General features: G+C 38.0%; 1 protein-coding gene across 8 annotated transcripts in view; it reads left to right on the top strand.

Moving 5' to 3' along the window:
* Positions 1-25,972, top strand: part of LOC139463757 (supervillin-like) — a 166,818-nt gene that overhangs the window by 72,339 nt on the left and 68,507 nt on the right. For all 8 annotated transcript variants that reach the window (XM_071245034.1, XM_071245036.1, XM_071245035.1 and 5 more), the window contains exon 5: positions 7,017-7,492. In XM_071245034.1, coding sequence (XP_071101135.1) covers positions 7,017-7,492 — 476 coding nt within the window. The remainder of the gene's footprint in view (positions 1-7,016; positions 7,493-25,972) is intronic.

The following is a 25,972-nucleotide window of genomic DNA, read 5'->3' as shown; positions in this document are numbered from 1 at the left end:
GCCATAATCTCCTAAGTTTTAAACATGTTGTATCTCATAATTAATCAGATAAAGTCATTGTGATCAAAGTTATTTGAAAGTTGATTTCCGATCAGTCTGTTGGTGAACCAGTGCCTTTATGATGATTTGGGATATTTTATTTTTCATTTTTGTTTGGTTTTCATGAAAACAGGTTGAACTCGTAGTAAAAGTGAGGGTAGTACTGAACAACGTTATAATTGTCTTCACTAAACTGAAGGTATCCAATGCCAATGACTTACTTACTTCCTTATATTGGAGATTTAACGTGCGCTTTCCGACTGCAAGCGTATGTCGCACACGGGCCCGGCCAGGCCATTTAATGTGTTTCCAAAAAGGGGAAAAGTGAGTTTGTGCAACCCAGGAGGGGGGCTTTAGGGGTTGCATATATAGTAATTTTGAAATTTTGAGATTTGGAAAGAATGCCAAGAGTGGGGGACGAACTAAGGGAGCTGTGTGTGTTGGGTGGTTATTAAATAAGGTAGTTTTGGTTTTAATATTTTATTTGGGGTTTAAATGCGGCTAATTAGTCCTGTTTTTATTAGGTATATGCCTAAGGCTTTGAATTTTTCTAATTTATTTTGTGGATTTAGGATTGATTCTAGTGTAAGTCCGGTTTTAAGATTTAGGGTGGTCTGTAGTGTTGTTTCGGTGTGTTTGGTAGTGTGTGCAGTGAATGAGGACGTGTTCTGGTGTTTCTTGTTGTTTGCAATGTGGGCAGTTTCCTGTTGTGTGTAGATTAGCTATTTAACGGTGATTATTTAGTTTGGTATGGCCTGTTTGTAGTTTGGTAATTATTCTGTCGATTTTTTTGGATGGGTGTAGTATTTTTGGTTTATTTAGGTTTTTTTTGAGTACTTTCCTGATTTGGCTATTTGAGTTTTGGTATATATTTTGCCATTTTTTTGTTGATTTTTTGTTTAGTGACACTTTTGATTTCTGATTTTGAGCTGGGTAAGTTTAAGCTTATTTCTGGGAGTTTAAGGGATAATTTTGCTGCTTTATCTGCCTTTTCATTTCCAAAAATTCCTACGTGGGCGGGGATCCAAATGAACGGCAATGAACCAAGAGTGGGGTATAAGTAGCCGAATCACCAGATCAGGGGGGTTATGTCATCTTCAGATGACTCTTGTTTAAAACTTGAGTTAAATCTTGTAACCTGTTCAAAAGGGTAAATATATAATCTTTTCAAATGGCGGTGACCACAATGACACTGAATTCCAGAGGGAAAGAACCTCAATAAGTTGACAATATACTGTGTAGTCATATGTTAACAATGTCTACCTATTAAGTGATTATAGTCCGGTGACACAGGTGAAATCAGCAGGTAATTGTCTGTCACAGGTGAGGTGACTGGAGCGTGACCAGGGTGGAATGTTATCTCAATAATTTGATACAAGTGGAAACCTAACCCCTCTTCTCAAGATAGCCAATGTGGCACCTGACATCATAATCTAATATGTTGTGCATCAAATAAACTGTATGTGTATTCAGAAACAAAGGTAATATTAATGAAGCAAAAAACAATCCAGTTTAACCTTCTCTTGAACTCATTGGCAGGTGAAGTGTCTGACATATTCCTTTTGCTTTTGGACTTTTACTGTACAGGTATTTATTTCGCTCCGTTAAGCAAGACAGACAAATACTAGATGTAAACACAGGTCAAAGGCTGGCCTGGTGAGGGACCATTATAGTAGCAGGCTCTCCAACACTACCTGACAATACAGCCCTGCACTGAAGGAAACTTGATCACAGAAGTGCTAGCATCTTGCATAGTCTGTACACCTCTGGCAATACGGAATAAGGCAATTCCTTGGTCTGTATCCAGCCAGTCGATTCCATCGCCATGGGAAACTGGTAATGTTGCATTTTGGAATCTTTGCTTCAGCTGTAGGTATTGTCAGGCATGTAATTACAATGGCAGCTTATCCTTACATGTTAGGCCATTGGGTGGAGGGGAGGGCATGTGTGAGAGTTGTGGGGTTAGTGTTATGTGAACTTGGTGGTGTGCGGTCCAGGCGGATCCCTGCTCTCTACGTCATAGCTGGGTGTGTTGATGACCTTTATGTAATAGTTGGCACATACACTGGGGGCAAATATGTCTAGCTGATTATTTATCTCTCCATGTTCCAATTTGTTAAAAGTTTGGAGCATTATAAATTGTGAAGACTGAAATTACAATTATATGTTTGTGATTAAGTTCATTTATGCATGTTTTGTGACATGTAATTTGGTCATTTTAGTTGTTTTTATATGTAACTTTTTTGGTAATTTTGAAAACACATGGGAAGTCTCCTGCTCCATGTAAGGTGTTTGTTTGGCACTGAGACTCTACAAACATATTAAATGTAAAACGCCTTATTTTATGATTCATGAAATAATGTGTGAAATATAGACTTTATCGGAATATGGGGATATACTTGACAAAATGTCATCTCTACTGTTTCCATGTAAGTGGCATTTTGCAAGTAATCCAAATACTCGTGGGAACCTCTCCCAATGTTCTGTCATGTTAACCTTTAAACACATGACTTTTTAGTGCCTTGTAAAATTTGCAAGTATTCTCAGTTGTCTATAAGGTTGCTGTGTACCTCACATCTGTACTCAACTTCAGAGGATGTTTAAACTGAAAAGAGATAACCCACTTTATCCTGTAAACAATTAATTCCAATCACACCTGTATGCAAAATGTTCCCGAATTGCTTGTACAGCTACAGGATGGCTTACCCTGCAGGGTTGTCCATGTCACTGTTGTTTACATCACATGTCAGCGCTTCAGATAAGGAGACCTAGCTCTTTTAACATTGTTATTATCCAGACTGCTTTTAATTGACTTGGAGGGAGAGAGAGTAAAACACATGAGTTTCTGTGAGATGAACTGTGAGCTGAATGTACGTGCTGCCATGACATAGCTGGAATGCATTGCCCAGTGCAGCGCTAAACAACAAGCAAATATCCATATATCTTAGAAAATCATTATTTGTTTTGTAAGTAAAAATATGTTTGTCCAACTACATACCTGTATAAGGTTTTTACTCCAGCAACTTAGTTACTTTAGATAATTTGGCAGCCCCTGTAGGGGGAGGTGTGAACCTTGAGACCAGTTATTATATAACAATATTCTTAATGTAGCTAGTAGAAAGTAGTACTGAAGTGGTCAACATTTGTTCTTTGATCATGTTTTCCCAAAACAGAAGTGATGTTGTTAATCCGGAAGTGGTAGTAACTTTGTTATGTAGGATCTATATGGAATCCATATAGATCCTACATAACAAAGTTACTACCACTTCCGCTGTCAGCTGATTTGGTGATGTTGAAATAGTACAGGATAATTAGTTTCTGTTAGGAAGATCATGGGGCATTCAGGAAAAGGTTGGGAATGGAGCTGCTGCCAAATGTGACTGAATTGCTCTAACACAGTTTGGTTAGAAATAAATTCACATGCAAAGTTATCATGATGAAGTCAAGGATTTTTCATTTCCAAGTAGTGTTTTAAGTTACAGAGGTTCCTGGGATCCGTGAGGTTTGCTCCTATAATATTTTAATCTCGGGACCCCTCAATCTCTAACAATCAACACTTGGGTTATGACAGCGGCTTTCAAGCTTAATTTTGAACTCTGTCAAGTTTCAATGTCAGTCCTGTAAGGTCTGACAAAGTAGGAACTAGCTGCCAACTGTATGCGTCAGTTTGGATGCTGAATGTAATCAGAGCAGCTGGTCAGTGTTTGTTTAGAAGTAATGACAAACTATGTTAGGAATAATTCTAGTTGTGTGATATATAGGCTGTGTATATATTTCTCAGCTTAATGATTTCTGTCAAATGCTTTGCTCTATATAACCGATCAAGCTTTTTTCTGCATCTGTGTAGCCTATCAGCATTTGAAGCTTGAACTAGTTTTGGTATCTGAAATGTTTTAAGTTTGAGATTTTTTCACCAAGAAAAATATCTATAAAATGATGGAAGAAATGTTTTAAGGTGTGTTGTATTTTCTTGCATAATATTTTCAAGATTGCAATACATGATTAGATCATTTGAATTGGTCCCCAGTCACCTGTGCTTGTTGTAAAAGCAGACTCTATGGATCAGCTGGTGTTATTGTACCCTGAAGGTTGGGGGACATTGTTCCATCAATCAGTTGTCTTGATTTCATTTGATCTGGTCTTGATCATGTACGTGCTGCCATGACATAGCTGGAATGCATTGCCCAGTGCAGCGCTAAACAACAAGCAAATATCCATATATCTTAGAAAATCATTATTTGTTTTGTAAGTAAAAATATGTTTGTCCAATTACATACCTGTATAAGGTTTTTACTCCAGCAACTTAGTTACTTTAGATAATTTGGCAGCCCCTGTAGGGGGAGGTGTGAACCTTGAGACCAGTTATTATATAACAATATTCTTAATGTAGCTAGTAGAAAGTAGTACTGAAGTGGTCAACATTTGTTCTTTGATCATGTTTTCCCAAAACAGAAGTGATGTTGTTAATCCGGTAGTGGTAGTAACTTTGTTATGTAGGATCTATATGGAATCCATATAGATCCTACATAACAAAGTTACTACCACTTCCATATTATGGATGCATATTGATGCACATAGAAGCAGTTGTTTCACAGTTGTTGATTCATTTGGCATATCAAGATAGGCACAATTTTATGGATAACAACTTCTAAATACTGTGAAAAGCGTTTCGCTTTTCACAGTATTAAAGACGTTGTTATCCATAAAATTGTGACTGTCTTGACATCCGTCAACTTCTAAGTAATGCCTATCAAACAATTCATTTGGCATATGTTTCTCCCGAACCAGAAGTGATGTAATTAATCTGGAAGTACCTATAATTTTGTTATTAAGGATACATACATCTTCCTGAGGCATGGGAGATGACTGACTATTAAAGACCAGTTTCCACCCTTGCTGAACATGGCTGGAATTATGGACTTATATATTGGCTGGACTAACAAGTCTATACACAGTTTAACCAAAATTGTGTAACGAAATGCACTTCATAAACTACATGGCATCTGCTGTGCAGATTTTGGTCGATTGCAGGATTTGCAGAGCATGTATACTATCAAGGGAGTGTCAACAGATATTTCCAAATCTTTCCATGTTTTTAATCAAGGTGCTCAAGTTATTTAATGCACTTTGTGAGGTAAGACTCGTTATATTACAATATAGATCTTGATTATCGATCAGATATTGACTGTGAGTCGCCATTTTGTTTGAGGCAAATGCATGTGATATGAGAAATGGAATCTGATTTGTGAGTAGGAGGGACATAACTCGCAAGAACAAAATTCCAGCCTAGTTTGGCAAGGTTGGAAACTGGACTTTTGCAGTCAGTTAACTCCCTTGCCTTGGGAAGATGGGATCTATATGGAGGCACAGATCTAGAACTTTCATCAAGGAAGATAGACTTATAGGGTCAACATATTTGGGATCAACTATAATACAGATAGATATTAGTGAGGTCCGCTGTCAGCTGATTTGGTGATGTTGAAATAGTACAGGATAATTAGTTTCTGTTAGGAAGATCATGGGGCATTCAGGAAAAGGTTGGGAATGGAGCTGCTGCCAAATGTGACTGAATTGCTCTAACACAGTTTGGTTAGAAATAAATTCACATGCAAAGTTATCATGATGAAGTCAAGGATTTTTCATTTCCAAGTAGTGTTTTACGTTACAGAGGTTCCTGGGATCCGTGAGGTTTGCTCCTATAATATTTTAATCTCGGGACCCCTCAATCTCTAACAATCAACACTTGGGTTATGACAGCGGCTTTCAAGCTTAATTTTGAACTCTGTCAAGTTTCAATGTCAGTCCTGTAAGGTCTGACAAAGTAGGAACTAGCTGCCAACTGTATGCGTCAGTGACCTGGAAGAGCTGGTCTTGGTGCATCTACCTGGTGTGCTTGTACAACACAAAAACACCTGTATAAGCAGCTGTCTTGTGCACTATGATCACTTTACTGCACCTCTCAGCCGATAACTTACTCCACTGTCACTTTGAGGAGCTTCACACGGGATAACAGACTTGCATTCTCTCCTATCCTTTGGCGATATAAACTCGGCAAAAGAGCAAGCATGTTAACATTCATGTTCTCTGTTTCGGTCTCTCTATTTATTGTGCCATGGAAGTTGTGGTCTCTGTGTCATGTATTGGCTTTGAAGAGATTGCGGAAATTATTAGATGTTGACTAATTTGATGAGCTGTTCACATTTTGAGTTTTTTAAGATGTTGGAAGAACAGTAAATAATAAATACAAACTTTATCCAATATTTCCAGTGGTTGAATGTATAATGACATATTTCCAAAGCTGAACATTATATAAATGTGTCATGTCGATGCTTATCACATTGAAATATGGCACTTCTAATTCACTGATTCCAGGAATCATACTGTCAGATGCCCATGGCTGAATGGGCAGAGCAAGAATCTAAGATGGGGAGGCTGATAATAACAGGCCAAAGTGAAAGTGTTGTTTTTGAGATCTGTCATCCTATGATATTGGATAATAAACACCTGAATGTTGGTGGTTGTCTGAGGCAGTGTTGAGTGAGATAGGATGCGACTGTTATGAAGAGGGTTCCCTCCACTCAGATTGTTTAGGTACAGACAGAAATAATGTTCCCCTGCGAAGATGAGGGGCAGATGGTTTTGGACTAGTTCCCACTAACTAGTGGAATGAGCAAATATCTCAAGTTTTCCTTTCAATGCTTTTTCCATCTGTCAGAAAATGTGAGATTGAGCTGCACTTTCAATGGTGGTTGATTGTTAGGGGAGAGAAACTGTTAGAAGAAGAGCTGCCGATTAAGAAACTGTAGCTGAGCTGTGGACTGGGAGGAAGTGGCAGACTACACATGGCCACCTGATATGACCTCCAGCAGACACACTGTAATTATGTTTTTGTTTGAAACTAGAGAACCGGATATTTTTTATGTTTGCACTGAAGGAATGTTCAGGACATCTTGTAAAAGTTTTGTTCTCTTTTGCAGGCTGTCAAAGGAGGTGGATGCAACTGAGGAGGCGGCTGCTGCAGATGACAAATTCTCTTCAGTGACATCTGCTGTGAGGAAGCAGACGCACAATTCCTCTGATAACCTTCAAGGTGAAAACAATAACTTGGAATTACAGGTGACAGATATATTGGATGAGTTTGAATCTTCAGGTGGTTCTGAATCTTCGGATACACAAATGAGAAAGTCAGCTCTAGGACTGCGGAGGTCTGAGTTTGATACACGCCATGTGGATGATTATACAAACAGGGACAGGTCAGAGAAACGGAGACGCTTTATTGCAAGAAATGCACAGGCTGTTAAGGATTCGGATAGTTTACCAGGATCAACTGAGAGTGAAAGTATGTTTGAAACAGCCCCGTCTGCTCCATCAAGTACAGAACCTGTTAGACGAAAAGTTCGGAAAGACAAAAGTGCTCTACGCAAGTCCAGTCTCAACAGACATGAGGATGACAGTAAGTGATATGAGATTCCTACTAGTGTTAACTTATTGAAACTGAGAACAGTAGTTTAGGTTTGTTTTTGTGCTACTTGTGATTTACCATTTCCTTAAAGTCAGTCTATGACGAAATAGTCATTTGCCTCTGAAGATGATGAAAAAAGGACATCTTTGAGACTCCTATCAATATATGTTTTGAAATGTCACATACATTGTCAGCATGTGAAGATAGAATTTCATCTCCGACATGCTTGAATGCTTTTTTTGCTTTCACTGTCTGTTGGAGAAATTTCATGAACCATTACTCTCCAGGAATACAGGAGTAATTATGCACAGATGCCTTGCTCATAAAACTCAGGACACAACCTGAAGCCATCCAGCCCAGAATCTGGAGCCAACTTTATTATCAGCTTCAACACTTTACTTACATTGTGCATTTGCTTAGGTTAGCAGCATCCCACCTCTGACATGTTGACTATCAAGCATAAGTACCGCATGCTAATTTCATTATCAGGATTATGTTATAATTAGAAATAAATTCCTTTACATGGTGTAAAAAACAACACGCAAGTAAAGAGCATCAGCCTAGTAATGTGTGAAGGGCATATGCTGCTCCTGTATCTGAGAGATTGTGCAGCACATTCAGGTTACCTGATATTACAGAAGGGAAATGGCTTTATGTTGAAGGAAAATCCAGGAAGGAAGCCTCCACAGCTGTCTTATTCTCATCTCCCAGGTCATAAATTGTTGGCATTGTACATTCTTTGAATCTGATGTAGTTTCCCATAGGCTAGAGTTTCATGGAACTGGGAACTGAGTGGGTACATGTAACTAGATTATCAATAAGATGCATGCATGTTTACAGAAGACTGAAGCAGTTTTCCTTTTTCCTTTTGCTATTTTTTTAAATTTTGTGTACAAAAAGCTCCAGAAGAATGACTTATCATAATGTCAAGTGTATTATATAACGTATAGTGCTGTGTATAAGGTGAGTTTTTTTGTACCTAGAATTAGGGGGCTTTCGAGGGGGATCGTCTTTTACACAGGGTTGAAGAGTTTTGATGTTTTCCCCCCCCCAACACAAAGACATTACTGTGAGCATGTAACACCAGAAATATCATGTCAACAAATGCATACTGAAGTACGCAAACTAATCATGTAGTTACACTGTCTGGTCATAAAAAGTATTCATTATATATCTGGACTTACGTTTGTAATCTATTTTATTAGTTTTGTTACTTTTATTCAAAATTTCATTCAATACTGTTAATATTCATTTTGGCGAAATCGTATGTGAAGTGATCAGAAGATCACACGACTCACCGTTATTTACAGCAACCACAGTCATATTACCGCTATTGATCGATGCCTTGAAACAAACTTTAGTGGATAGAGAATGGATATTCATATCATAAATGCCATACTTAGACTCGCTTAAAGTCATATTCGTCGTAGTTTGACAATTATATGTCAACATAAAGTTTTCACTATCGCGAGCACGGGAGCCTGACAGTGATTGGTCAAATTGTCCATGCGAAAAAATATCTGGCAATAGTGATCAGCTGTACCAAAGTGCTACGTTTATGGTTCTTAATTTATTTGAATATATATAGAAAAATACTACTAAAATAATAGGATATTGGAATAAATTATTCCTGATAAAATAATAGTTTTAGATACAATTCTTTCAATCATTGTATCAAAATTCTTTAAAGTTATATTATTGGGTATAAATTATTAACCGAATCACCAGTAGATTCCGAGAAACATGTGTACAGCTGATTGCTGCTTCTGGCTTAGTTTACGAGAAAATATACATGGGAATCTTAATCTCTGCGTATAAAACAATGCCTATCAGAACAGGAAATACAATTTAATCGATAAATCTTCATGTCTAGTGTTTTTTATTTCAAATTTTAAATTTGTATTGACCAAGTTTAATCGTTATGATCTGTTCGTTTCCCTGAATTCGCTGAAGGGATACAATGTATTTTTTTCTGCGGAAGACAAACACGTTTTAATAGCAAATGTAGGGATTGTGTATGCGCTGATGATGTGCTTCATTCCGATTCGCTTTATAGACGTGGTATATATATTAGCATCGATTTTTAAAGGCTTGTACAGGGGTGTTGTCTTATACGTGGGGTCGCTTTGTAGACAGCGATACACGGTACTGAGGGGGCATTCAGAATAACATTTCATTTGTCAGAGAGCAAATAGTGATTTAGTTGATATGTCATCATGTGAGAGGATGTAATGTGGTCAGTGTGTCATTGTCAGTATATAAACACAAGGTCACAAGAACTGAATATGTTTTGGAATGTATGCTGTGTAGTGTTAGATTCAATAGAAGTTGAGGGAGGCCAACAGTTTTGTTTGGATCTCTTTGCAGGTACTTTAGAAATGTAAAGTTACATCAACACCAACTATGCCTATATCCTTAGCTCAGCAGGCAAGTTTTCGCAACAAGACAACCAGAACGTATGAAAACATAATGAAAATGTGATTTTCTAAATGCTGACCGGTTTCTCTTTTCGAGAGAGCAACTAATCCGGGATTAAACTTATGAATTTTCACTCAGTTTTTCGACAGTTCATTGTTCGTAATTATTTCCCCTTTCATGCCATTATAAACGTTCCACATCATCTGTTTTGGCCAACACACTGAAAGGCTGCAATTTATGAGATATGGCTTCTCCTAGACTAATGACACAATTCTACCTTATTTACATATATAAGTTTTAGAGATAATATCTATTAACATGACTATGTAAGGGACTAAATTCTTCATAAATGGCTGGGACTCCTAGGAGGTAAAGAGTCTGGCATTTTGAGAGCTCATATTTCATTATGTTTAATCCCGGGTTGTTTGTTCTCCCACAAACATACCAGTGTTTTGAAACCTGAAAAATTATTATGTTTCAGTATATTTTTGCCATGGATAGGATATTATCTAAAGTACTAGTAAATGTTTATTTGTTCAATTACTTAAACTTTATTTCACTGACAGAGAATGATTTTGTACACTCCTAGCTGAGCTGTATAACTATAAGAAAATAATTTACAGTGGATCACTTGCCCTGTGGGGTGAATTAGGCGTAAGTCTGTTGGGCAACTGCGTATGAAGTCATGATGTTCTGTCCCAGACTCTAATCTCTGAGGGAATATTCACAGACTCCTGCCAGCCAGCCATGTCGTGTGGTGTGTTGTCTTCAAGGCTATTGTTTCCAGGACCCTCGCCAGACTAAACACAATGGCTTGATCTGTTTGTTGTTGCTTTCTGGAAAAATAGAATGGGAGTTTGGGGTGCTGTCATGGCCTCAGTGAGTTTGAGGATGGTTCAATGTGTTTTGTAATGTAACATCTTTTTAGGCAGCCAACTTACATGGATAAAAGTGATGAAGAGATTGTTAAACTGTTATTTGGTTCTCAAAATCTTTTTGAGTTTCTGTTTGCCTAGAAGGTAGAAGGTAGACATTTTTTAATTTTTTTTTAAACTACTAAACAAAATCCAGATGTGTTCTTGACATCAATATTTTTCCTTTTCAACAGTTAATTTAATCAAGTTATGCAGAATGCTTGATGAAATAGAAGTATCAAGTAAACTTGGTTATTGCCAGTCGCTAATGTCAGTATTTTGATGATTTACATAACAGATCCTGCACCCAATATCATCAAGTAAAATTAATCAGCTGTACAGTTCATTGCCTGTCAGGCACTGACACTATTCCATGAGCCTGTGTATAGATGGAAAACATAAGTAAGTTGCTGTCGGACACTATCCATGTTATGTTTTATTCCTAAACATTGAATTCACAAAAAACATTTCATAGCGCATATCTATTAGACATTCTATGTGCTATAGCAGTAGCAGGTTGTTGGTATTTATAGGGCTTGTGTCTGAAATGTTAGTTATGTCAAAGTGGTCTTTAGCCATATGACTAGGCCATGGAATACCCTTCTGCCTTACACTGACACCTCTCAGTGCATAGAGTACATCAGGGCAATGATATACTATCAGTAATATTCCTATCAGTGTAACTTGCCCAGCTGTCTTTGATGTCCTGGATCTCATTGGCAAGAAGCCCCATCTCTGTTGCATGCTTTTGTACAAAAATAAACATGACAAACCATCGTATTAGCTAAATGATTTTTGATTGAGATAAATGTCAAGTGTATGGTGATTTATGTTTGGACCCACTGCTGCAGGCCTTGGAACCCCCTCACTGTGAGATTGCTAGAGGATCTCTGTTAAAGCAGCTAAGACCACTCCATAATAATGTATTTGCCCTTTGGTAAAAGTGGATTAGGAACAGATAATAAATTAATTGTTGCCTGATATACTTAGATATAATTCCCACCCACAGTATGCTCAGAATTAGTAATGACTGAAAAGGCGCCCCAGAAACTTTTTAAGAAGAAAATGTTTATATGGTCAGGCAGGCAGTGATAGGTGTATTTATGGATAAAGTTTCAGTGTGTGTAATTATGTAGCTGGATAAGTTCCAATAATAAACTAAATAAATGTCATTTCCATGGCAAGTTTTCAAATTGATTCCCAATTCATTCTGATGAACAAGTTTTGAAATTGACATATGTGGGTATTATAAAGATGGCTAGACCTTGTAAATATAGATGTCATTATTAGGATGATGACATTTTCAACTTCTTACATTTAAAAGGACTGAACATCTGTCAAAGGAGTTTTCTTTTCGTTCTGTGTAGATAGTGCTAAGATACTGATGCTGCTTGGCTGATGTGGAACAGGGAGGTTGTGATGCAGGCATGAATGGCTGTATGTTGAGCAGGTGTAGTGGTCAGATTGTCTGAGTTGGGCTATACCAGGTTTAGAATCTCATTTATTGAGATTACAGGAGGCAGTGAGGGCCATGTGATGGGGGTCTGGAACATTAGCAGACTTAAGATAGGCTGCGTCCTGTAATTAAGCTTTATGTTGTATACAGAAAAAATACCTCATTCCTATAGGGTACAATCAAAATAACACCCTTGGACAGAAGCAAATTTGGCAGTTTGGAGACACTGGAGATCATTTAGTAGGCTTCACATTTGTAAAACAAATTGTCAGTTTTTGAATGTTATAATATAAGTGTATTCTCAAAGGATGTGTGTTATGTATTTTTCTGTTCATGTCTTCAAGACATTTTGTTGTCATCAGTTGTCCATTGTACACATAGTTAGTTCTTATCATCTTGAAAAAAGTCTTGAAGCTATTCCAGCTTTCCTTGTGTTTTGTATTAAATTTCAAAGGTGGTGAACAATACTGAACATTCTGTCTCCCTACAAGTGAGAATGCTGTTTGACACTGCCCCAGCTAGACTGCCCTTCTTCCTGCTCCGTAAATGCAAACAGTAAACCAGCCCCTGTGTTGTGATTGTATACTTCAACATAGTTTCTTTCAATATGGTTATTTAGAGTAATCTAATGTTGAAGTCATCAGCAAGTAAGTGATTGTCTCAACAGAGAGACATGTTTCATGAAAGTTGCAGGGACATCTGATCCTCCTCTGTGAAGGGGGAAGCAGATAACAGTGCCACAAATCATCCCAACGAGTAACGAGTAACACGTTGACCATTAAAACTATTGTGTCTTGCTGTTAACAATATGGTCGAGCTTGCCAGACAACACGAATATGATGCTTTGATTTCCCTTACAACCTATGGTGATGGTGGTATCCATTTTCAGGTGTCAAAATCTAACAAAATACATGCAAATCTGAAAGCATATGGACAATGCGAAAACAAACTTTGTGTATATTTGGGGAGCACTGTCTTCATTTCTCAAGCATTTAACTAGCTGTATAAGAACTAATTTAGAATGCCATGATGTCATCATACAATGGTATCGTCACATGCTTCAACTGAAGAATCAAACTTGGAAAATAAATCTTGCAAATTGTCACCAGTGAAGAAAATATACCTATGCTGTAATATGCCATGATTAATTGCTTATACATGTATAGTTTTTTTTCAGTTTTCTGCATACACTCACATCAGCTTTCCTGTGTAGTGTGAAAGGTGTTTTGTGATGTGCACTTACTGCTTTGAGAGATACCTTTGTAGTACGGACATTGATGTAACCATCTTGGATGAATTAAGGCATCTTAATGTATTCAAAGATAGCTAGTCATAACTTTCAATTTAATGGTTCTGTTACAGATGGATATTCTTTTTTTATCCTAGATAACTACAAATGCAAACAGAGTAATGTGGTCAAACAGCTACAAGCTGCGTTCTCATTCATTTGCCTCCAGCTAGCTTGTGGTCTGACATCAATCTCATGTTTTTTTAGCGGAAGTAATGCATAAAAAGTCGTTCCTGCCTGCTGAGCACCATGTGGCAATGCCTAAACACTCTCAATGTGGAGATTCTGACTGGGCCAAGAGAAAAAATTGACAAAATGTGGAATCATTTAGCTTGTCTCCAAATTTTTTTAAATTGTTTACCAGAGTGTGAGATGTAGCCTCATTGCTGTCCGAAGTGAGGGTGAATCAGGGAGAATTTGGCAGGCCTCCTTCCTCTCTTTTATGCACTGATAACTGGCTTTCCTCCTGGGAGATTCCAGCGATGTGATTAAAATATTTCTACCAGTCATTAATAATACTGGTTACCTTCATGTGGATAAGTATGAAAACAAAATGGCTGATTAGGCATACCGGGGAGCTGTGGATGATTTAGGCTAGAGACCACCTGAGATGCTGTTTCTTAAACGAATTAAGTCTTTTATACAATCTTGGTTCATGATGCTGTACAGGTGTGTCATAACCCTTCTTGTACTTTTTAGTCGAGGCTTGACAAATTATAAACTCCCCTAACAAAGAAATGAAAATCATATTAGAAAAATAACTCTCATGAAAAATATGAAACTAGAAGTAGAAGTGTGCATATAAGATATTTTGCTACATGTCAGGTGAAGAAAAAGTTAATGTCTTATGGGTAATATATATATTGATTTGAAAGGATCAATGTGGAGAGTTGAGTCCCATTTTGTTGTGTTACGTAGGGCTAATAAGGCAGCCTATATCTCACTGACTTAACCAGGCTGAAGTTGATGGATGGACAGACATTGTCATCATGTTGTTAAGGCTGGAGTTGACACAAAGTATAGTTGGCCATAAGCATACTTGGCTCAAGGAATTTCCCTAACAGACATGCTGCAGTAAAACTCCTCAAATAGTCACAGAAACACTATATATGTTAGGGGGAGCAATGCTCCACTATTTGGTGCCCATGTTTGGGTTAGGTACAGGCATTATAATAACAGTGACTTGTGTACAACTGAGACATTGTTTCTGTGTAAACAGGGCAATCGTCAACTGATAGATTTATAGACATAGTCTTTTTATGTTAAACTTGCTGGGACTGCATATTGGCCTAGCCTGCCTGGTTGTTGGGCGTGTCTTCACTGAGACATGTAGCTATTGGGAGAGTATAATAGACTTGGAGATTATGCATTTATTGACTTTGAAAGGCTTTGTTTGATAATACAGATAAAATATTGATTTGATAGTGAATCCAGTGATGTCCATAAAGTATTAACTGTTTTAAAGTAATAAAAGTATTGAACATGTTGTGCATGTAAGTCATGGCATGGCTGCTTAGTGACTTGGTGTGAGAGCTGTATGTCCCCAGTTCTGGGTATGACCTACCAATTGATCATGGTCAGTCGTGCACATTAACCTGAAACATCTACTAGCCCACAAGGACTTGTATGTAAACACATAAGGACTGCAAGCCCACAGGATACCTTCAACATTGCCTGTATAATTGTTGATTAAATGGATTGGGTGGTCAGGCTCAGTGGCTTGGTTGACTGCATGTCATCAACATTGAATGTTGCTAATAATATCACTAACTGGTTTCTTGTGTCCAGATTCAATTGTTCACTGTCTAACAACATATGGCTTGACTATTGCTGTGTGGCATCAAACAAAGTTTGGCATGATACGTGACTGCGATCATTCCGGAGTGACAGTGGCGAAGTCACTATTTTGATATGTTGAACAGTGTTCAAGAGTATGATTTGTTAAAGAATCCAGTTCATTTGGAAACTGGGAGCAACTTAACATGCAGCCATGGATTTTCTATGCATATTGGTGAAAGAGTCAGGATGTAGAACTCGCTTATTAATTTATTCCTTAAAAACTGCCAGAACATATGATGATTGCATTGAAAGAAATTCATTTGAAGATAACTCTTGTTACCTCCATGTTCCAGGACTGTAAATGGGTTGGGGAAAAACATTAGTCTGTGACTATAATTTTAGTTTTTGTCTGCACTTGAAGAGGGTACGGGGCGCAGTCGTCTAGGGAGCCACAATTTGCTGTGCAGTGTTGTGTCCTCTGGGCGCAAAAGAAACCTATGATTGTTCGAATCTTGGTTGGCTCGGATTATGTTTCTAGGTTTGTCCACACCATAACCATGCTCGTTGGTTTCACCAAAGTGGTAAATGTCTGAGACATGCTTTACTTTTGGCTTTTCTCCCACATTGAGGAATACAGTTCATAGCGATGTTACAACCAACTCACTCACTCTGAATGTTTAGGATTTCTGGTGTGTTAGTGACTCTAGGATAGGAATACCTTCCTCTTTACATCAAGTAACACAAGCAAACTAATTAATTCACACATATTTGCAACATAACTTACACAGGACACAGTATATTAAATGTGTCACTGCACAACTGGAAGTTTGAACGAAAGACTTCTTCATAATGTTCGTGGCATAAGCATTCCAATATACTTTCCAGTACAAAACTCTGGTCGCATAACCCCTGAGTTGACACAAGGCATTTAAATGTTGTCATTATAACACAAGTACTACGCTTCAAAACATTTACAACGCTGACGCGGATTTTATTGGCTGTCGACTGCCCCATTTTCATCAGTATTATTGCTGAATTCTATACAGGTTTAGTCCCAGACGTCATGCAGTGTTCAATTATCCTACACAAACAGTGTTCTTTGTGACCGAGCTTGGAAAGATGTATCTACCTATTGCCAACTTTATATAGGTAAAGCCAGAGTTGTAGATGAGCTTAACTCTCATTTGAACAAGTGCACTCACTGACCACAAACAAGATACGCTCCACTTATCAATGATATATGTTTCACTTCAACCTGATATCCATAACAATGACATGGGCACATCAATAAAAGTTCATTTATAAGGTTTAGGAATCAATAAAAACACAATCACCTTGTCTATTACTCTGTGTTGTATAACTATAAGGAGTGGGACAGCCAAATGGTTAAAGTGTTTTCTTCTCATGCTGAAGACCTGGGTTTTATTCCTCACGTGGGTACAATGTGTGAAACTTTGGATTTGCAGATAATTCTACAGCCTGCTGACATAAAACACACACAGCCCCCGCCACAAAAGACTTTAAAAGATGGCTCTTGTTGTTACCCTGACTGGCGCTCAACATTTTTAAGGGGATAAAACATGGACTGATCATTATGAGTAGGATGTCCATGGTAGACTGTGTCATGGTGTCAGCAGACTAGGACTATTAGTCAGACTGGACCAGTATACACACACAAGACATGAACAAGATTGACCTTAGGACTATCATTTGCCAACATCACACAACCCCACTCCCCACGATCCATTTTTAGTAACATTTTTTTTATGACTGTAGTGGTGAACTCGTGCCTTTTGATGATTTGGGATTTATTTTTTATTTTTTAACCATTGAATATTTTTAGATGAAACATGCTATACACATCTGTCTGGTGGTGAACTCGTGCCTTTAGATGATGTTGGATGTTGAAAAATACTGAAAAGAATTATTTTTTTTGGATTTTTTTTTGACCTGAGTGTATCCAATACAATGAACCCAAAGATATAAGTAACCACACCCCCATTCATGTCTTGGATATGTTATCATATATTACTTGGCAAACATAGTGTGATATGGCCTTGTGAGTGTTTGACACATATCAATGAAGCCTTTGGAAGTTTCTCAATATTGGAGAAGGCCTCATACATATATTACCCAGAGATGTGTTACTCGAATCTGAAATTGAGTGCAATAGACACGGATTGGACTTGTTGTTGACAGAAACTTTTAGCTTTCTATCTATATTGAATGTAGTGTTGGTTTATGGATCTAGATAGGAGCTCCTGAGCTGGGTATTGAGGGAGGGGTTGAGGATGAGTGCGGGCACACATCGTCTTTTTCACCAACCCAGAGAGGGACGACACACATATTGTTTGCATGCTTCTGGAGCGACATTAATAGGGACTTGAATAAAGAAGCCCTGTTTGGCGTCTTTTCTTCGGTTTATCAGCATAAAGCTCACAAGCCTTGAATGAGGCCAGGCGAAAATGTAAACATTCAGTCTGCACAAGTTTGAAATATTTTTTGTTAATTTGACACAGGTCTACTTGACAGAAAGACTATTGCCAACTACACATGTTTATTTCAGAGGATCAGATACTGAGTTTGCACTTGAAAATGGGTGGATAGAGTGTTGCATAATTGGAAAAGTTATGACTTATAAACTTTGCTGGCTGTTCCGAGATAGCCAGGGAGGTGAAACTCCAAACAACTCCGAACGAAAGGCAGCTGTACAGGGCTTGTCATACACTGGAGACATACACTTCCTCAGCATAGTCTTACACATGGCTACGTAATCGAAAGTGGCATATGTTATATGGAAAGCTTCGAAAATTAAATAATTGGCCTGGATTCAAATTGAAGAGGTGAATGATCCTGTGAGTTCTGTCTTCAAAGAGGGACTAATTTTCAAGACGAGAAAGTTATTTGAAAGCAGGTTGTATTTCAAAGAGGATGAAAAGTGTTGGTGTGATTTGTATGCTGTATTCATCGTAAATAGCTGTATCAGACCTTTATGCAGAGCTTTATGGAAAGGGACTGTGGCTTTTATTGACTGTCTACCTGCTGGTAGGTATGTGAGTAGATGTATGCCTTGCTGTCACCCAAGTTGAAGACGTGACTTGAGCTGAATGGTTAGTTTCACAAGAGGAGTTGTTCAGTTGCTCACTGGATGCTACATGTGATGGAGTTATCTTATAACACATGTATTTTGTGTCATTGCTAAGCATTTGGCCCAAACAGTACATGTTGATTCTTGGTGACTTCCTTGAAGACAGACCCTGCTTGATCACATGTGTTCCCTGACAGTGGATGTCATGCATGTACATGTATCAAATTTTATGAGTGTCAAGTCCTGATTTCATGAACTTACTAGCCACTAAACAGTCGTTAACACAGGTGTCACTTTGCATTATCTCAGTCTGAATAAGACATTTGAGTATTTTTCTGGTAGTTTCTTAACTGACAGCTAAATTGTGACGTGAGTGTGAGCACACTCCTTTGTATATCCTGTTGTATGTTGCAAGATTTAGGCAAGCTCTATTGAAGCACTGAAGCATGACAAGTTCAGTTAATGTTGTGACAGACGCACGCTTGGGCATTAAGCAAATGTTCGCATTCAGGTGACAACATCATTAATCACTCACAAATTTCATTTCATGAAAATCGGACCCTTTGTGGGGCCATAAGTCAGAGTTCATCTTACCAAGGCACACCGCCTCTACATTTAAGGATGGTCATTTCAATCCAGTTACTTTCACAAGTTGCTGGAAAATTTATTTGAAATAAGATCCTATACAAGGAGTCAACAGGTCTGGACATTTTTCATTTCATACCTGGATTAGTGTCACGGCAGCAGGACAGTGATTGGAGAATTTGTTTTTTCTGTATCGCTTTCCTGCTCACTTAGTACATGTGGTGATGTATTGATCATACTTCATTGAAAGCATCTGTTGTGGGATTCACCGACACCAACGTGACAAAGACAAGGTTGAGTCATCCACAACCACACGGACTAGACTTTTGGATTTCACCCAAATTTGAGGGTAAATTGCCAACCTGTTAATAATTCACTGTTGGTGAATCAAGGAAAGAGCCATCCTCCCCAGGGTCCAGCCTTGCGATCAGTTACAGTGGACAATACAGCAGTGGTAACAACCCCTCTTGGCTGTTGTTGTGCCTCGGCACAGAAAGAGACAATTGTGTTGTAGTCAGTGAGGTGGAACAGCCTGCACTGGGGTGGGCTCAAGACTGCCCATGGAACTAGTTATGTTCCAGTGATATGCACAAGCTACACAGGGATATGTACATGTGAGACAAACATGTCATATTACAACATGTTGTCTAAAAGGGAATATACCACTCTCTCGGGCCGTCAAGGTGAGTCTTAGTCATTTCTTTATCTAAATCCCTGTCATGTTTGTGGAGGCGTCCCTGTCTGTCCATGTTGAGAGACAACATGGGTAGTATCATGTCCGCTGACAGATATACAGCCTTCTTCAAGTTAAATATTAATTATAGCTTGTCCTTTGTTATCAACAGTTTCATCTCCATTGTGCCAGGAGAATATTATGACATACTGAGATATTTACAAAGCTATAGGTGTGGTTTAGAATTAATTTCTGTGACACACCTTTCATTGTCCTAATCCCTTCCTGCAGTCAGATACATGTACCATGTTCATCTAGCAGACAGATGTCTTCAAGACATTCCCTGATTATGATAAGAATTAATATCCCTTAGGAAGAGCATATGAGACACAGATGGCAAAATTTCTTTGTTTCTGTAACAAATATAATGCCTCTATTATAAGGCCTGAAATGTACAATGTGCTCAGTCCCAGTGATCGAGACAGCATTTCAGGATGTAAATATTGCCTTGTTTTATGATCACTGTTTGATGTGCAGATGTGATTTGTGTAATGTCTCAAACAAACACATAAATATCAAAAGCTATTTTGTTACAGCTAATTAGTGTAAGGTCATGAATAATATTCGCTGCAATTGAGTTTCTGTATTAGATGAAGTAATGGTCAAGATGACATGTCATACGGAGGATGTTTATATGTAAACATTGTGGGTTGAGATTGTAGGGCATCTGTCAGCAAAAGATTTTATGTCGATATCATCTCATTAATCTGTTTCTTAAATTAGGGAAATTGAAACATAATTTGAGTTGAGTTTTGAATTCCTTGTATGATTTGATAATGGTTACTTTTTATATGCTACAGGAAGTCTGAAGAATAGAAATGTCAGTGTAGAAAGTCGAAAGAGAAAACCCATTATTGGTATTGTTGTTTATCATATGTGACCCACCAAGAGAAAAGGGACCTTATGGGTGTTAGGATACAATTGTGCTATGACGTCACAAAGACATTTGACGTCAACTTACTTCAGTGAAGATCGATATCTGTGATCTAACAAATTGAAGCTTGTGAATTGTATTTTTGTGTTCCAAAGATGCTGTAACATGTAGTTTAAAAATATATTGAAAAGTCAAAATGTGATTTTTCACCTATATGGTCCCTTGTCTCATGGTCGGTCATATATGATGATTAATTAGTAGTTATTATTGTATTCTGTGGAAAGATTAGTCACCTTAAGTTTTCAGGAAACATGTCCAAAAGAGACATCTATTGAATTCTCTGTACAAAGATGATGTATGTTTCTGAGAAATCATCAAATAATTTAAGTTGAATATTTTACCATAATCTATATATATGAGTAAGTACAACAATAAAATCATGAAAGAAACCTCTTTGACCTCTATAGGGGTTGTAGAGCCATTGTTTGGGTAGTAAAGCCATCAAATAGGGTTGTAGAGCCTTCTATCGAGTAGTAGAGCTGAGCCTTCTTTTGGGTGGTAGAGTCTCCTATAGGGTAGGAGAGCCTTCAAAACGGTAGTGGAGACATCATTAGCATAGTAGTACTTCTATCGGGTAGTAGAGCATTCTTTTGGGTGGTAGAGTCTCCTATAGGGTAGGAGAACCTTCAAAAAGGTAGTGGAGACATCATTAATATAGTAGTACTTCTATCAGGTATTAGAGCCTTCTATCGAGTAGTAGAGCCTTCATTAGGATAGTAGAGTACATGTCAGGTAGTAGAGCCTTCTTTCAGGTAGTAGTGTCTCTGATAGGGTAGGAGAGCCTTCTATCGGGTAGTAGAGCCATCATTAGGATAGAGAACCTGTTGGGTAGTAGAGCCTTCTTTCAGATAGTAGGGTCTCTGATAGGGTAGTAGAGCCTTCTATCGGGTAGTAGAGCCATCATTAGGATAGTAGAGCAGCTATTGGGTAGTAGAGCCTTCCACAGGGTGGGAGTTGTGACTGGGAGGGCAGGTTCACACATGCACAGGTGACTCATGGTTGTACAACTCTTAGCTACTACCCGATACATGCCTACAGTTTCCTTATTGCAAGCTAAAAGGTAGATTAAGATACATGCACTATTTAGGATCTGCCGGGTGCTGTCAGATTGTTGACTCACTCACAACAGAGTGTCATTGCGAGAGACATGACTTGATTTCTTAATACCATATTCGACATAATAAGCGCCCAGGGCGCTCTCAAAATTAGAAAAATAGGCTCTTATTTGAAAGATAATTTTCCTGGTTTATGCTGACAGCCTGACATGTTTATATACGTCAGATATATTTTTCCAGAATTTAATTGCCCATTGTTAAGGGTGCATATAAAACATGAGTGCGTATTAGTAAGTAAGTCTTGTGTACATTGATCAATCGGAAGGGGTGCTAATTGGGATTGTTCACTAGCCAATGTATTAGCAAATATTGCTGTGGGCGCTCATTACGTCGAATACAGTATTTGTATAGGCTTTTTTTCAAAGCATTCAAGACTGAAAGGAAATGTTTATCAGCAATGAAATCCAGTTTCAGTTTTTGTGTGAGCAATTTATGGGATTGTGAAAGAGGTGTATAAGAACATGCAGTTGGTAGCATGGACTAAATGTTTTTTTCTGTCAAAAGAGAAGTTTATTCAAAGTTCTTTATTTATATTCTGAATATCATAATAATGTTTATTGCATGAGAGTAATTTCTTAATATCATGAAGATCAGTAGTTCATATGGATTATTTCCTTGTACTTTTATGTCTCAATAAGGGCGGTGGGGTAGCCTAATGGTTAAAGCATTCCCACACCGAAGACCCGGGTTCAATTTCACACATGGGTACAATGTGTGAAGCCCATTTCTGGTGTCCCCTGCCGTGATATTGCTGAAATATTGCTAAAAGCTGCGTAAAACCATACTCACTCACTCACTCACTCACTCACTCACTCACTCAGCTTAATGAAGTTCTATCTATCCTGGACCGATTGAGAAATCGCTGCCCATGCCGTACATATGTAGGAAAAAGGCAGAAAATTGGGTTCTCTTAAACTGATGCAGGTTTTGTTTTCCCCCATCTTTTCAATGTACAAAGATATGTTCTTCAAATTTACATGTATGTATAGAAGATTCAGATCCATGGTAGGATCTGTGGCGGATTCACAGATCTATGTCAGATTCCACAAATAGGGGGGATATTGGCGTATACTCAGATCTATGGCAGATTATCATATAATATCAATAATTGGCAAATTCTATAGTGAGATTCATATATAGCAGCAGATTTTCGATGATCAGTGTTGTGATGTCTCTTGATTATTTTTAACATTTCCCATTCAGAACAGCATCGTCGGAGCAGACGTTCCCTGAAGTTTCAGCATTGATATGATTTTCTTAGACCTTCCGCACTATCTTCTCATTTGCAGGAGCTGCTAAAATCCTGAATATTTTCACTCTTTCACTCAATAACAATGAAAATCTGCCATGTTTTGGAGAGTCCCACCATATCTGAGTCCTACATGTATATTAGCCAGGCATTTCTTGGATACACTGGTAGAATTAATGTGAATTGTCTTACCTGTACCTCACAATTGAAGTCATCCAATGTGCCGCAGTTCACTGTGCCAGAACCCTGTGGTTGTGGGTTCGAATTCCATTTCTATGTTTGTAAGCTCCATACCGGTGCTCATGGGTTTTACCAAAGTAGTAAACATGTGTGACCTGCATCACTTCAGGCTTTCTTCCCACATTAAGCTGACACGACATGATATAACTGTTCAAAGCAGTATTAAACCCATCTCACTCACTCATACATGAAAGGGGAATACAATGTAGAACTTCTTGCCATCACACCTAATGATATGATGGTCACTAGATTTTTTGTCAGTGTTGCTGACAGTATTTATATCGGTGTAAAATGACCCGAGTTTTAGCCAATATTTTATTTTTTATATTTTTCTAGTTATATTTTATTCCATCAAACTGTTGAAGGCATTACTGTCTGCAGATGTGAAGCATACATGTTTGGTAGGACGGAGTAAATGGTGTATTTCAGAGTCTGTCTGTACATCTGCATCTCAAAGGGGACAAATTTTCTCAAGAACTATTTAAGTCAGAGAATTGAAATTCATACACTGACATTACTGATCTCAAATGAGTCCGAAAATTGGTGTGGTAAGTTCATTTATTACAGAGTTATGGCCATTGTTCAGTGCTTTTCAACTTAGTGCATACGGTGTGAAATGGGGACATGTTTTCTCAGAAACTACTAAAGTTACATGCATGAACATTTGCTTATGTAAGCGATACTTGCCAAGACTGAGTTCGAAAATTGGTCCGGTAAATTATTTTTTTACAGCCCTTGATCAATGTTGTGCAATGGGGACAAATTTTCTCAGAAACTACTAAAGTTATTATCTTAAAGATACTTATCAAGACTTATCATAAGAAAGAATTTGACATCCATAAATATTCTTTCTCTTATGGGTATTATTTCAAAATGCCGTTTAAAGACTTGATACCAGTTTATAGTCACAAAACCTCAAGGACCCTGAGACTTTCTGTATTGAACTTCTGACATGGACACATGTCCTGAAACTTCCAATTCCAGGCATAGATATCACAATGTTACACACTGGTGTAATATAAAATAACCACACGAAACAAAAGTAGTTGAAACATTGGCAGATATTCTGAATGTCCTCCTGTCACCAGTGTTATCATAGAGAGGTTTATTACATCCCACGTCTTGGCACCTGTGCCGCCTCCCCCACAGGGGTGACAACTTATTTTACTGTGTGCCTCTGTAGAACACTAACCTGACTCCCAGGTATGAGAGACGGCACTACACTTGTCAGTGTGAGTGGTGCTGAACCTGTGGCTGTCATTTGACACGAGATGAGTCACAGGCAGAAATACACATAATTATCATGAATATGCAATAATTATGTCAGAGCTGAGTCAGCAGATTTTCACTTGGGGCAAATGTTGACTTGTGTGAAAAAGCTGATATTAAGTTTCATGATGTTACGCATTAAAATAGCATGAATCATCTGGATATTATTATCTACTGATTGCCTGCACCAAGGCAGTTTCGTAATGTTTTTGGGATAATTTGTCTGTATTTCTTCAGGTACTTCTTTGATTGCTCTGCAAATGATGTCTTGTAATGTGATAAGAAAATTGCTTGAGGAATGTGTATCTCATGTATATATGTGATTGTGCAAATTTTTGTTTTATCAATCATTTTATTTCATTTTCAGTAATATTTATTTGTCAGAAATACTTGGTGTCATTAATGCATAACTGTCCTTTCATTCATTAATTCGGTATATTCATGTGTACAAAAACAGAAACAGCTTTAACTTCAGTTAAGTTAAGACATTTCGGATGTTTTTTAAGTTGGCAGAGAACAGAATCCTGGTTTTCACACCCACTTATTTCAGTGGTTAAAAGGCATACAAATGTGTACCTTTCCCTGCAAGATCTGATTTAAAAACATAGAGACTGGCTGTTGTTGTTGCTTTGACACTAGCCTGATATCTGATCACTATGTTTTTGTTGACTATTTTGGGAGGCAATATAAACACACCAGCGCATTGTACCCAGCTCTGTATGAAAACACTTATCATGCCAGCCTAGTCAAAGAGCAGGTAACTCTGTCAGCGTTACTGGCCATGTTGACAAGTTATGCTGGTTGAGTGGTAGAGCACATGCATGTGTATGTGTATCAAGATATCTGATATACAGATATACCACAAATATGCTTTGAGATAGGTGAAATAATAACATGAACACTTGGTCATTTGTAAAAGCACTTATGGAACATTGTACAAGCATTATGACTTTGACTCATTATAGAACATAAAAACATAGAAAAGAAATGTATCCAGTTGTACAATATAGGAAATAGGATACAAATGCTGGAGGTTAGAGAAAATAGCTACCTACCTGTCTACTACATACACAGAGAGGTTGATGAAATGTCAACAACCAGCTCCCTGTTGTTATTATGGGTCAGCTCTGTTTGTTTAGATGCTATACCGCTGGTTTCCATTCATGCGTTAAGCACCCTGACAGAAATAGCAGTGTTTCAATAGTAAAATCAACTTGTGACAGGGTCATCTCTGGGTAACTGTTGGCCAACAGTGGCATTTTGGAAGGGTGTGTCATGCTGGAACTCAACTCATGTTCAGATAACTCACTTTCCCTAGTGGGGTCCTAATTGTAGAAGTCTTTGCTGTGTGTAATAATGACAATGTTAAGTATTAAAAGTGTTAAGTAGATATCTTGTCCTCC

Source organism: Haliotis cracherodii, unplaced genomic scaffold (genome assembly GCF_022045235.1).
Source record: "Haliotis cracherodii isolate W230 unplaced genomic scaffold, xgHalCrac1.p SCAF_16, whole genome shotgun sequence".
NCBI classification, from domain to species: Eukaryota; Metazoa; Mollusca; class Gastropoda; order Lepetellida; family Haliotidae; genus Haliotis; species Haliotis cracherodii.
The sequence above is the reverse complement of the archived record's forward strand: the minus strand, read 5'-3'. Positions and strand labels throughout refer to the sequence as shown.